The sequence below is a fragment of the Ptiloglossa arizonensis genome, chromosome 2 (assembly GCF_051014685.1).
Source record: "Ptiloglossa arizonensis isolate GNS036 chromosome 2, iyPtiAriz1_principal, whole genome shotgun sequence".
In the NCBI taxonomy this organism is placed as follows: Eukaryota; Metazoa; Arthropoda; class Insecta; order Hymenoptera; family Colletidae; genus Ptiloglossa; species Ptiloglossa arizonensis.
This window is the reverse complement of record NC_135049.1, coordinates 14,281,714-14,295,258: the sequence shown is the minus strand read 5'-3', so window position 1 is coordinate 14,295,258 and position 13,545 is coordinate 14,281,714. Positions and strand designations below refer to the sequence as shown.

General features: G+C 40.1%; 1 protein-coding gene across 5 annotated transcripts in view; it reads left to right on the top strand.

The window, feature by feature from the left end:
* The first annotated feature begins 2,937 nt into the window (after positions 1-2,937).
* LOC143143504 (uncharacterized) overlaps positions 2,938-13,545 on the top strand; it is a 109,492-nt gene continuing 98,884 nt past the window's right edge. For 4 of the 5 annotated variants that reach the window (XM_076304798.1, XM_076304799.1, XM_076304800.1 and 1 more), the window contains exon 1: positions 2,938-3,074. In XM_076304798.1, coding sequence (XP_076160913.1) covers positions 2,992-3,074 — 83 coding nt within the window. In that variant the 5' untranslated portion in view covers positions 2,938-2,991. The remainder of the gene's footprint in view (positions 3,075-13,545) is intronic. The other variant, XM_076304801.1, reaches the window with a different exon arrangement.

The window sequence follows — 13,545 nt, the reverse complement described above, 5'->3', positions numbered from 1 at the left end:
CAAATATTTTATGATAAATATCCCGAATAATTAACTGTAAATTTATTTAATAGAAAATACGACCTAAGTTTAAAGAAATGGATATTTTTATACGAAGACGCTTTATGTAGGAGGTGTCTTATAAATCACCAGCACAAAACACGCAATACGCGTTTCTCATTCGGAACGTTCTCACAACGTTGTCAGTACGAAACAGTCATGAAATTGCCTCCGTTTTCGGACGAAGCGTTTCGACTGCGACAGAAATCGCTTTCTCTAACCTCGATGACGTACTGCAACCGACAAACGGACGTTTAGTATTGTCGCCAATAGAGTTAATTCCGTATGAGCAGACTGTCGTGAACTATGAGAAGAAGGTACGTCACGAAAGGATAAACGAACAGTAGGTCTTGTGAAGTCGAAGGCACTACATCGACGTCATGAATCTACGACTTTGACGCGATTTTAGCGGAAACAAGATGGAGTAAGAACAGGTTCGGCTAAACGCAGTCTGGCACCCTACCTAATTCAAAAAGTTATTATTCTCATATCTTGATTTATATTTGAATATATTTACTGTACTTCAGGAATAAAATTAAGTCAATTGAATAGAATCGCAATATCGTGTAAAATACGATCCTTAATAATATTCTAAAATAACTTATACAACAGTTTGCGGTACATTTTTATCTATTACATATATAAATTGTTCAATATTTAACGCAATTTATTTTTTATATGTACATATATAAATTTATTACTGACTATTTTTAATATAAATGAATACTTTAAACGAGATTATTCGAGTCGGACGAAATACGTTCAGACGTACATATTAATAATTCAATAACGACTACATAATAATAATTTCTGCACATATTCCGTTTTCGTCGTAAAAATGATCGAATTATAACGTCGAAGGAATGTCAAACTATTTAGATGTCTTATTCCGCAATAATTCTGATCTACGGTATTTACACACAAAGCGATCGGGCAGGTAAATCTTTTATTAGCTCGTACGCGCCATCGAACCGACGCGTTTGTTTGATCGTTACTACCTTGATTAGAGAGCACGTCACAAAGTTAAGTACTTTTATTTTCGTAATAATCCGATTTTCCGTCTTTATTCTTTGTAGAAAGTATCGATGCCCCGGGTAATTGGCTGCCCCTAAACCGGCCCTGGAGAGAGCAGGATGGAAAGAGAGAGCGTACAACAAAGATGGCGGTTGAGAGGCGACGGCGGCGGTGGAACAAGGTAGGAGGAAGAGGACGAAGTAGCGACAGAGTAGGAAGAGAAGCGGTGAAAAGAGGACGGGACGACGGGGTGCTGGGTGATTCGTTAAGAGGGGCAGAGGGTGAAGGAGCGACGATCGGAAGAGACGGGAAGAGCCGGGAGGAGAGGTAGCGATGAGAGAGACAGAAGTGGCTCGAAAGGGACGAGCGCGGCTTGGGGGTTCGGGTTAGCTCGTTCGACCCGTTATCCCTTCTCTCCCGGAGTCCCGAGTTCTCCCTACCTGTCCTTGCTTCGATTCGAACGAGTCCCTTCCACTCTCTCCCCTCCGGGGACGCACGAAAAGTTTCCCCCACCAGGGGCACACTTCACCGGCTGGCGGGCGACGATCGCGATTGCAAGCCGCCGCCGCTTTTCGAGGTAGACTCGTTTCGTTCCCCTACGCGGTGTTCCCCACTACCGGACCAAACAGAGATACTAGCCAGCGAGCCATACTACGCTCCCGCCACGGTGACGTCACTCCGAGTAGTGTAGTGCAGTGAGGAGGAGCGAAGTCAGCTCCATCCGCGTTACATGGCCCGAGTGAACGAAGTGAGTGCGTTTAAGACGTACATATACAAACGTGCATCGTAGCGATCGAGTTTGCCAATACGATTAATTTGTTCGATTAATGCACGTTACGTGACACAAGTTATTCGATCGCGGGAAAGGTAGAGAGAAGCCGCGACTCGCTTTCATCAAAAAAATATATTCGACGTATAATTCCATTAACGAGGTCCGAGCGGTGAAAATTCAGTGATGTGATAGAAGCAACTACGCTAAGTGAATAAAGAAAGAAGGAAAAAGAAAAAAAAGTAGTGTCGTGCGCGGAAAGGTTACGCGTTGAAATTTAACAGGAAGAAAAAGCAACGGTTCTATCGTCGGTAGATCGATTGTTTTTAGTGGGGTTTCGCGAGAGTTTCAGCGTACATAGCCTCCTTGTCGGTGTTCGACAAGAACGAGGCATAAAATTACGTAGATCGACGCGAGTGTGATTCTGCTCAACAAATATGCGTGGGATGTATCGCCCGCGCGTTGTGCTCGGTGTGCTTGGTGTGACGTGTGATTAATCGCCTTTCTTCATACGCGATTCAGTGGTATACGATGTGGTGTTCGGCAACGGTCCTGATCTTTGTAGCCGTTGTCATCAGTGGTGTCCACTATCAAGGCTCCTCCTTCTCCTCTTCGTCTTCGTCGTCGTCGTCGTTGTCGTCGTCGTCGTCGGCGTGCGTCGCGACGCAAAAATTTTATCGCGAGAGCTCCGTTGCCACCCTCTTCTATCGGCCGATCGTTCCACGGCGCTGCCCTGACGACAGCACTCGTCCTGCTTGGGGTCACTACCTTCCGGCTAGTGACTAGTGATAATCTGTTTGTTGCCAGTGATTAAATTGAGAGTGTCGAAGTGGGAGGAAGCTCCTTCCTTCGTCGTGGAATACACGTAACGGTTCCTTCGTCTTATCGCGTGTGCGTCGCGAGCTACACGAGTTTCTCGTGAATCGAATTGGAAATCAATTGTGTCGTTCGGAGTACCAAACGGATCATTGATTTCTCGCGAAACGAGGAAAATTTAGAGTAATAGGGTGAGGAGAAAAGAGGTTTTCTTAGCCGGCCCGCTGGCGGTATTGAATATCGGTGGTGTGGTGAGAGTGCCGTGATTAGCGTCGGGCGAAGTTGTGTGTCGTTGTACAGTGCCGCCAAACGATACCACAACATCCGATCCCAAATGAAGAGTTCGGAGCAAAATGGTTAGAGAGACACGTCACCTGTGGGTTGGAAATCTGCCGGAAAACATCCGAGAGGATCGCATACGAGAGCATTTCAAACGGTAAGTTTCTTTTCTCGTTTATTTCACATGCCTTTAACAAAAGGCCACTTACGTAACTGTAAATGCGTTACATACTCATATATGTATAAGCTGACACATACACACACACAAAATACAACAAATTTTAAGCATACATTCCTAATATGCACAAAGTACACGCTTAGTTTTCCATTTACGACGTACCTCGTAACCGTGTCGTGTTTAGTGTAGACGCAAACCTTGGGACGCCAAAAGAGATTTACAGGCCTTTCGATTTTTTCAAATATTCCCAATTTACCGTGAACTGTAATTTCATGATGAACTTCTCGAAAAGGAAATACGGTCCCCGTGCATACATTTAAGGATAGACAGTAGGATACCTTCATTGCTGCCGCAGTCAAGGCACGGTCAACAATAATTTTGTCTAGAATTTTACGACTCCATGGTCGTGCCTGTGTAGCGTCTGCCAGGCTTTATCCCGTCTGCTAGCCAATCCCTAGTATAAAGTACTGTGTACAATGTTTTGTGACCTGTAAATAAACATCGACGAAAGTCGCGCGAATTATTCATTATTTACAGGTTTGTTTATGTTTTCGTGTAACGAAGGAACATTATCAGTTTGATAGAACCGGAATTCAGGAACACGTAAGGTGCACTCAATGTTTTTGACTCCGTACGTAGATCGAGGATTCTGAACGCGTCTATACACACCCACACCATATACACACACGTACGCACGTGCGCGCGCGTACAAACGTGCGATGTACAGAGAGCCTTGGCTGTCTCTCCTCTCCTCGTAGCGTGAGCGCGCCGTCATTTGTTTTTTCCCGAAGTAATAATAGCTGAGGACAGCCATTTTGAGAGCTCGCAGCGGCACGAAGTTATTGTTCGACAGTGGCGCTCAAATTGTGGATCCAAACAGAGTACACGTTTCGTGGGTTTAGGAAAGAAAGCATCGAATAAGATGAAAATGAACATTTAATTAAACAAAAATCACTTCGCAGTAATTGCTTCACTGTTGTAGTAGTACTACAAGTATTGCAAAATATATTTAATTTAAATCTTATATTTTATTAGGCATTTATAAAAGAAAGTATACTGTAAGATTTTGATAGTCGGGATAAGTTTTTCGTTTAATATAATTCATTTGTATCTATTTCGATAACTTATTCGTTGAATTTTATAGCGAGGAATTATGTAGTTTCTTACTTTAGTGGGAACCTACTGCAATTTTTAGTAAATCTTCAATCAGTCTACAAATACTGGATCTGAAAATACTTTAAGTGCAATTTATAATTTTAAAGAAAATGATGAAATAATTTTGGAAAAGATACATGGTACGTTCTTTTAACAACTTTTTATTAACGTGTCCATTCGTATAGAGTTAAAATTTTTATCATTTTTAATCGAATTACACCAAAGTAAATTTAAACATACGTTAATAGTATCTACGTAAGTTGTTTTATCTATATTTTCGTAAATATACAGTTGCTTAGTAGTTCGTGTAAAAAATATTCACTTTTTTAATATTCTATTCTCATTTGCATGTATAAAGTAGAAATATATGGTATATAAAATACCAATGTATCTACAATACAGGTAGAATTGTTAAAGAGCAGAGATCGAAGTAGGAAAACAGAAGTGAAAACTAACGGTGACGTGGCGCAGTGTCGCTCAATTTGCGGAGACTTACATGAAAGAACGAGACACGTATCGCGTGGAATATTGTAGTGCAAATAATACTATAAAACTAAAATTCTTTACATTTTCATTATCTATCAAATAGACAACAAAAATTGAAAAATTTATGAAAAAATACATCGCTTTCAACTTTATATAACGATTCCACCGCACAATAGATTGTATAATACTGCTTACGCATCCAATTTATATAATTTAATTCAAATATATTTCCTACTATTTGTGAATTTAGTCGGTACTTTTTTTATGGTGTCTCTAGTCATAATTACGTTACAATTTCTTTTTACGTTTAGAGAACCTGGAACTATTTTAGAACACATAGTCCCCGTAAGATAACGAGGCATTTTTATGAATTGATAGTTTCACTGAAATTAGAAAGAAAAGTTTCCAATCATAAATTAATTTAAATGCCTTGATTAAGCCCCAAGAAGTAATGTGGGATTTTTAGTAACAGAGAATAATTAGTTTCGAAGAAGCTATGAATTTCATGTTTTTAGTAAGGATCCTAGGTTTCATTGTACTATTAATTTTTCTTTTTGAAACATACACGTTGGTGCATATTCGTATTGTCAGCAACACCACATTTTACGTGCCAGCTGGCGATACTTCGTTTGTATGTACACTGGCTACGTTCTTATGGTCGTCTACCGTGCGTTATAGCCTTAAAGGTTCGTCCTTAAAATGGCGGGTGGCGTCGTTACGCCGTTGACCTCTCGTTTCTCGAAACGTGCCGTACGCGTAGTGTAATATTTGTTCGAGTATATTTTTGAAATCATAATTTCAACGAACGTAACATACAATTACATAATTTTTGTATCGAGGATATGAAAATTTCAAGGCACACGTTTTGATCGTTTATTCGTTTTCTAATAGTTTTGTTCACATTGAGTTTTATTACTTTATATTGTACATCTTGTTTCTAATTCAAGAAATTATAAAAACGACAAAATTCAAACATTATTTCTTTTATTGACTCATTTAGGTTACATTACTTACTGCATTTAAAAGAATTAAATTTCTTTTAAAAATATTAAGTCAACACTATTTTCTTATTTCATCTTTATAGAGTTGAATTGATTTTACATAATTGCATTATTTATTATAGTAGCAATATTTATTTTCATATGTGAACTGTTATAGTAAAAACAAAAGCTACAAATCATTTTTATAAAAAGAAAACTTAACTACGTGGAAAATATTAAAGAATTTTATTATTTGAAATGATTTGTGGCTTATAGTGGGCTAAACTAAATTAGTCAATCGTTCTACTAAGCGTTTTGGTACAACTTTATAGGAAACTTTATACTCTTTATAATATTAAATTTAATATTTTTAAAGAATGCACAATATTCTTGCTATCATTATACTAGGTAGAAATATGATTTTCTTACGCAATAGGAAATATTTTTTCAATTTTTTCTACAGTCAATTAAATTTCGACAAACTCTCCTGAAAATATAAATTTTTCCTCGTTTGTATGTAACGATCGGTGTATATTCTTTTCGCGTTCAATTTTTAAAGAAAAGTTTTACGCGACAACGGATAAAAATATGTACAAAGGCCTAAAATATTATTCATGGAAATAAAAATTGTGCCAAATCTCGCGTACACCTTTAACCATTTTCTTATTCGTATACGTACGAAATCCGAGTTTGATTCGACAATGTGTTTTGAAACGCACGACCGCTACATTCTTATGCGTGCAGTATATACATCGTATTCCTGCAGCGTGTTACACTCCCTTACCGAAATGTACGTTTCTCCTGCACGTACACGCATGACATATAATGTACCTCCGAATTTCTCTGCGCACATTGTACACGAGATATAACCGTATCCATCGAGTGTGCCTACGTATATATGCCTGTGCACAAGTAATATGCACACGTACCGCGTTTGCAATTTATGTTCACACGGAGATAAGAGTATACGCAGCTTTCATACATGTGCATTCGACTTGAGCTGTGCACGTTTAGATTATATTTACAATTTATGCGTATGTGTAGGTCGATGTATTGACAGAATGCTTGAGAATGTACGTGTGAGCGCGCACGCGTACATATATGTGTGAGAGCGGGTGCCGGCGTATTTTGTTATATTGATCGCGCGTGGTCGACCACCTCCCCTTCTCCAGCCTCACTCTGCCCCATCTCTCCCCACCCCATACCCTACCGCGCCCCTGCACCCCATGTTCACCCCACCTTCCCTCTGCGCCTCGTCCTCGTCTTCCACTCGACGTCACCCATCCGAAAACCTTCGACTCTTCGACAACCTCCAGTCACACGTATTTTGGTGTGTTGGTGCAGCTACGATGATCTACGAGCTGTCACAAATATGTATCCAAGTTACATACTCTCTATATGTACAGAGACTTGGTGCCTTGTGCGGCTTTTTCTTCCTTACAGCGACGATCGAATTCCTCGTTTCTTTGGCGAAATGTGTCTTAAGTGATTCACGCATTTCGTACGATATTCGTAAAGCGAATTATTTTCTAAGGAACACGTGAAAACTACCCGTCGTTTACATACACGAATGTTATCCAAATGGTATAGATTCTACGAGACGTGGAACTTTCTTGAAATAGCTGTAAAGTTTCCCCGTATCGACATTATTCTTGGAAGAATAGCGTAAGAGCTGTTCGACGACGCAGCGTCAGCTTTAATACGAATGAATACATAGGGTCGAAAATCGCGCAGTTATTTGGAAAGCAGTTCCCTGAACGCGTTATGTCGTCGAGACGCAGCTAATTACATCCGCGGCACCCCGTAGACGAGGGAAACTAGGAACGTCGAGGTGCTCTCTTTGCCTTTGATATTTCATTTCTTTGTGTGTATCACTTGAACTACGCACGCAAACAGGAACGCTTAAAGTCTTCTACTCTAACGCGATCGGTTCGAACGTTTCAATATCGCGCACAATACCGAAAGCGTAGGATACCTCTTCGAGCAGTGTTCACTTCGATGTAGCTTCGATCGGTACTCGTGGCGAGTACAGCGCGAGCGTAAAAACGTATTGTAATTCCCTCGTGTTCCCTGTCGTTTTGACAACGCGAAAGGGTATTGGGATTTAAGACATCGTGGTCTTCCCGAGAACACCTGCACGAAGAAGCCGATACCGCCAAATTTCTTCATCCATCGACCCTGGTGTGTGGTACGGTATCTGGCAAGTGGCCGGCATTGCGTTTCAGACCGAAACGACTACGTTGCCTTCTCCTTCGTGTCTCGCAGCGTGTCTCTCGTTTTGCAATGTTGCCGTTTCTGCGCCGGTCGTTTACGTGTGTTGGCACGGCAACGTCGCATCTTTTGCCCTCTCACACAGCGAACCGACTGAGTTGGCAGCTTGGTAAACGGAGCACTCCGTATACTTGCCTCGATCATCGTTCTGCGAACTCGCACATTAGTTGGTCGTTCCTTCGCCATCCAAAGGATCCCGATACGGAGGTTTTTCTTTCGAAGTGTTGACGAAATTCGCCCGTTTCTAAGGAATTCGAATTAATTCGTGACATAATCGTTTATGTAACTGTAACAGTTCGGTGCTCCGTATTCGATGACTTTTATATAGGATAGGTAGGTTCCGTGAGTGAATTGCGAAAAGTATAATACGAACAGTGACTCGTTCGTTCGAAATTGTTGAATAAAATCTACATTTCGCTAATAATAAAATTTAGAGAAACGCGTTCGATGTTCCCTTCGAACGCTCGCTACGAACGCTCTCTTTGCGCGAAGTCGTTATCAACAGAAGCCCTGAACAATACATTTGTCTATGTTACGTTTGTACGTATGTTATGTCTATTATGTCTCCGTTCTTAGAGTTTTCAAGTTTGTAGTCGATCCCAGTATGACACGAGACAGAACCATCCGGTACTCGCTATCGGTTTGAATAGTTTATAATGCGTCAAGTGTGTATAATACTTATACAACAATGCAGTCTATGCATGTCTCTGCATAATGCCAGGATGTACATGGAATGGTATACGTAAATATACGTGTATGTACGTGAACATGTAGTCGTCGTATGTATCCAAGGGCTCTTCGCCACATAGAATACACGACTGACTTTCACCGGCTAAGGCGCTGAGTTCACGAAGGTGGTGGATGGCATACGAGACGTCCCGAAAACATCGACCATCCGAGGCTCATAACTTGACCTCAACATTTTCCTGCTTCTCACTTGTATTTTTACGACTTGTACGAATGTCCCTTATTTCGTCAGCAAATTAAATAGAAATCCATGGAATTTCCGAAAAGAGAAAAAGAAGCACGAACAGTGACCATAAAATATTTTCTGACCGTACATTTTATTAAGAAACACTATTTTAATATATATTTAAAACCTTAAGTTACACGGTTTTATTATACACTTATAGTCGGTTTGCAATCGATTAAACAATTTTCGTTACATTATCTGAAAATCAATTTTTTCTCGAGCAACTTGGAGCTTGGAATTGCAAGTTTCTTTATATTTAAAGTGTTTACAGATTGTTACAATATTCTTGAATTTTCTAGGACAATGTATTTTCGTGCATAAGTAGCAAGTAGCAAAGTAACTCTTTCTTGCAAGTGCGGCTTCTGTAACGTAAGAACGCAATAGATAAAGGTACTTCAATTGCACAATTCTTTGCACAGTATGGATGAAAGTATTGCAACGATTTGTTTTAATCTTGCTCTTACTTCTATTACGGCGTTCCACGTTTTGCGGCAATATATTGAGAAATATTCCCTAATCGAAAATTTGGTTTCAAGAATCTTTACAAAATCATTTACCCTTGTTCAAGCATCGTTCAGTAGTATAAAATCGAATGGAACGAGTATACCGTTCAGTGACCTTGTTTAATAGTTGTTAAACGCGAGTGTCCTCATTTTTGTTTAAAGTATGTAGCATACACGAATAACGGTACCAAATATTTTCAATATTCCTTTATATTTTATTCGAGATTTTATATTACAACAAAACGACCATTAAATTACTCAGCTGTAATTATTGAATACATGGAATATGAATTTATCGCGTATGTAGGAATGAAAAAAGAACGCTTTACAAAATCAAACAGAAAAATTGAAAACAGGTACATTTTTCTTTACTCTTGTTATAGTTCGCAGTACATCTCGCCCTGTTCGTTCTTTACTTTGTTCTCTCGCTATTAGTGTTCACCTTCTACGACTCCGTAGTCCTGCAGCAACCCCAAAAATAACCGTGTATCTCGAACACCCCACTTGCTGAACTTTCCTGTTTTCTTTCGGAGGATGTAACGTTTAGTTACGTTGTTTGGTATTAATAGATTGCTTTTTCAACTTTTTGAAGGGCGAGAAATTCGAAACAAAACAGAACGTATTCCCTTGAGACGAATACTCGAGGGTTACTTCCTTTTTTATTTTTTTTATTTCTTTTCTTCTTTTTTTTTCCCTTTGTAACTTTTGGTAAAGGATGTAATAGTTTTTGTAGTCACGTACCATGCCACGGAAACGTGCTCGAGTGACCCAGAGGGCTCACGAGAAATTGTAGATCTGGAATCGATAGAGTTTGCAGCGACGTTGCCGGGAGTGCGCACCGCAATGAAATTGGCAACGTCGCTTCACCGTGGGGCCTGTCAGAACGTACGTTTTTGTAGATTTCAAGGCCTTACCTTTCATATTAAAAAAATAACCCCACTTCACGGGATCCTGTGCCGACTTAATTGTATCGTATTACACATTCGGGACCTTTGTATTATTGTATTCTTCGCACGGGGCCTTGTTGTTTTTCATCGTTTGGCCATTGAACTTTTAGGTTTTATTTATTCGTTCGTTTTTTTTGTTTTTTTTTTTATATATATATATATATATATTTTCCTGCAGTGCTGTAACAGCACTGTATTGTTACACTAATTGCATTGTACGATTCGTACACACATTCGCGTAATGAATATTTTAATGCAATTGACTATTTTAAAGTCATTTGTCCTCTATCGGTATTTTTTTCTTATATACATATAACAATTCCAAATATGGTTAGTCACGCTTCGGCAAAACATCTGATAAGCCATGTAAGATCGTGGATTATGGTTGGTTGATATATTAAGATTACGAAGGAGAATAATAATACCGTTAACAGCGTTTCCTTTTTCTTATCGCGACATTCATTGTTCCGAATAGTACAATTCGTCTTCGTCAGGTTCCTTTAAATGATAGAACGAATTAGCACGTTTCTTAGTATCTTTGAGATGTTAAGTACATTTTCGGGGAACAATTTCCAGGATACGATCGGATAGAAACTCAATTGAAGTTGAATTTTCTTCTTCCGTTATTAATTACAAACACTCGGTGTATTATTTAATAACAGTTGGTTTATTTTAATTTCCTTCGATACTTTATTGAATGGAAAATTAATGCGTAACGGGCCCAAGAGGTTAATACATGAAGAGAGGAGAACAACTGAATCTTTCTCACCATATTCAGTTGATATTTTTCAAGCATGGAATAAGTAGAGCGAGGCTCCGTTCGAAACGCCTCGAGGGGCCTGGTAATCTGAGATCCGGAACCAGGCCCGAGACATCCGGACTAGGGAAGGGCCCAAGTTCTCAGGGACAAAGGGAATTGCCATAATAGATCGGTCAAATAAAGACATCGCCTTTTCGGTGGTAAAAATCGCATATCTCACTGTCGACTTCTCCCAACGCGTAAATACCTACACGATAAATGCAACCGAACGCGAGAACACTCTTCACGTGAAACCGTAAGAATATGAATATTGAAAAAAAAAACGTAGTAACGATCGCCCCGCGAGATACTCGTTCAATTCCACAGGAGCAGCACTGTAAATCTCGATGCGATGCAAATTTCTATAATCTTGACTTTAATCATAGAGCATTCCTCGAGACATGGGATCGCCGCGATACGCTATTGAAACAACTCTATAGGCATTCAGGTGCGTCCTGTAAGAAATATCTTCAACGTGCGACCAGTATTAACCTTTTCGCCGGCGAACCGATCGGTGATGGAAAAAAACTTTTGCATCGAATCAATCTCGCAATTTATTTTTCATTAATCGTATCCACGAGTGTACGATGGAAATTAAATAAAGAAGTAAACAAAAACAGTTTCTATCAAGTTCGAACGTTTGAAAAATAATATCGTTATCTCGAGTACGCTCGAACGCAATCGTTAAAAAAAGTTGAAGCGAAACGTGTCGCGGGATAGAAGTTATTCCGCGTGTACTTTATTCCAGCCAATTTTACGAAGGCCCGTCTAATTACAACGGAGCTGGTGTCCAAAGATCCTGAATACGGGTCTGGGCTGAGCTTAGCCAGACTGGTGGGTAGGTAGGTAGGTAGGTAGGCAGGCAGGCAAGCCAGGCGAACAGGCAGCCCGACATGGTACACCGGTTCGAGTTGGCAACGTTGCGTGTCGTCCGTAGAAACCTGGCAACACCGCCCAGCTATTATGTAACACCCGGCAACGTCGCTGGGATACACAGAGGGGCGTCGGGAGTGAATATCGGTGGGGAGAATAGGGGCGATGGGGAGAGTCGGAAGGTGGGCAGTCGGGTTAGAGGGCGAAGGGAAGGGTGATAGGTGGAGGGAGCATTATATACAGTAGGGAGAAGGCGCACATACACGGCAGAGTCCCCACCCTTCGAGTTGCTGCTGCGTCACACGAGGTATTGCAACCCCTTGTCTATATACCATATACACGCATATATATATATATATATGTACATATACGGTGGTGTGTGTATATATATATACACACATATCTATGTATATAAATACATATATATATATCTGTATATATATGGTATGTGATATATATATATAATGTTCGAGAAAACCACCTTATAGCAAGGGAAGCCTCGAAAATGGGGCTTCGAGGAACGGCCGCTTGAGAAAATATATCGTACGTTGGACGCGAATGATAACGAAATTTTCTTTTTCACCTTATTGGACTTTAGACTCGTTCAGGTTATCTCTCGTAGATTGTAATGATTATGTCGTAACCGCTGACGATACAGCGTCCGTGTGAACTAAAAACGGGAGATTCGATTGATCGGAGCCGGGGGATACATAAACATACATTTGAATGTTTTAAAAGAATCGTTTGGCAGTGGGTGAAATCCAACGGACGGAGCTTCGTGAAAAAGTGAGGTTACGTTGCGCGAGCAAAACGTGTCCACGGACACGGATGATAGGCGGTATAGAGTAGAAATAATCTGGATGGGTCATTTACGATGCATACGCGTTCGTTACGTCACCATTCTAATCAGAATCGTTTCTGGGACAGAGAAAATCGCACGTTGCCGCGGTTTGTTTCAATGGGGGGCGATTCTCCACTTATTGTAACAGAATGTCGAACGAAAGCTGTACGAATCCGAAGATTTATCAGTATAGAAACGGTGTAGATGTTGATTCCGCGATTTTTTTTTTTAGCGGTGTGCATTTTACACTTTGGAAAGTTCTTTGCATAATCCGTCTGTGTAAATAAAAGATTCTGTGTCGAAGTAGAACAAACTGCTGCCGGAGAAAGCGCGTAAATACGTGGGGGTAACGCCATTAACAAATTCTTCGAAGTCTGTTAGACGCGAGACAAAGTTATCGGGAGGCACGTAGGTAATTATACGAACGAAAATATAAGTTTGAATAATTTCAGCCGAAATAAACGGGAGTGTAATTGTATAAATATTTTAAACGTTTTTATTTTGTATTATTTGAATCTACTTCAGTAGTGTACAGTATAAAGAATAAAATTTTAATGTAAAATTTGAAGGAGGACGAGAGAAATGGGAAAACGACACTTGAGAAGAGAAACATGAAATTGTA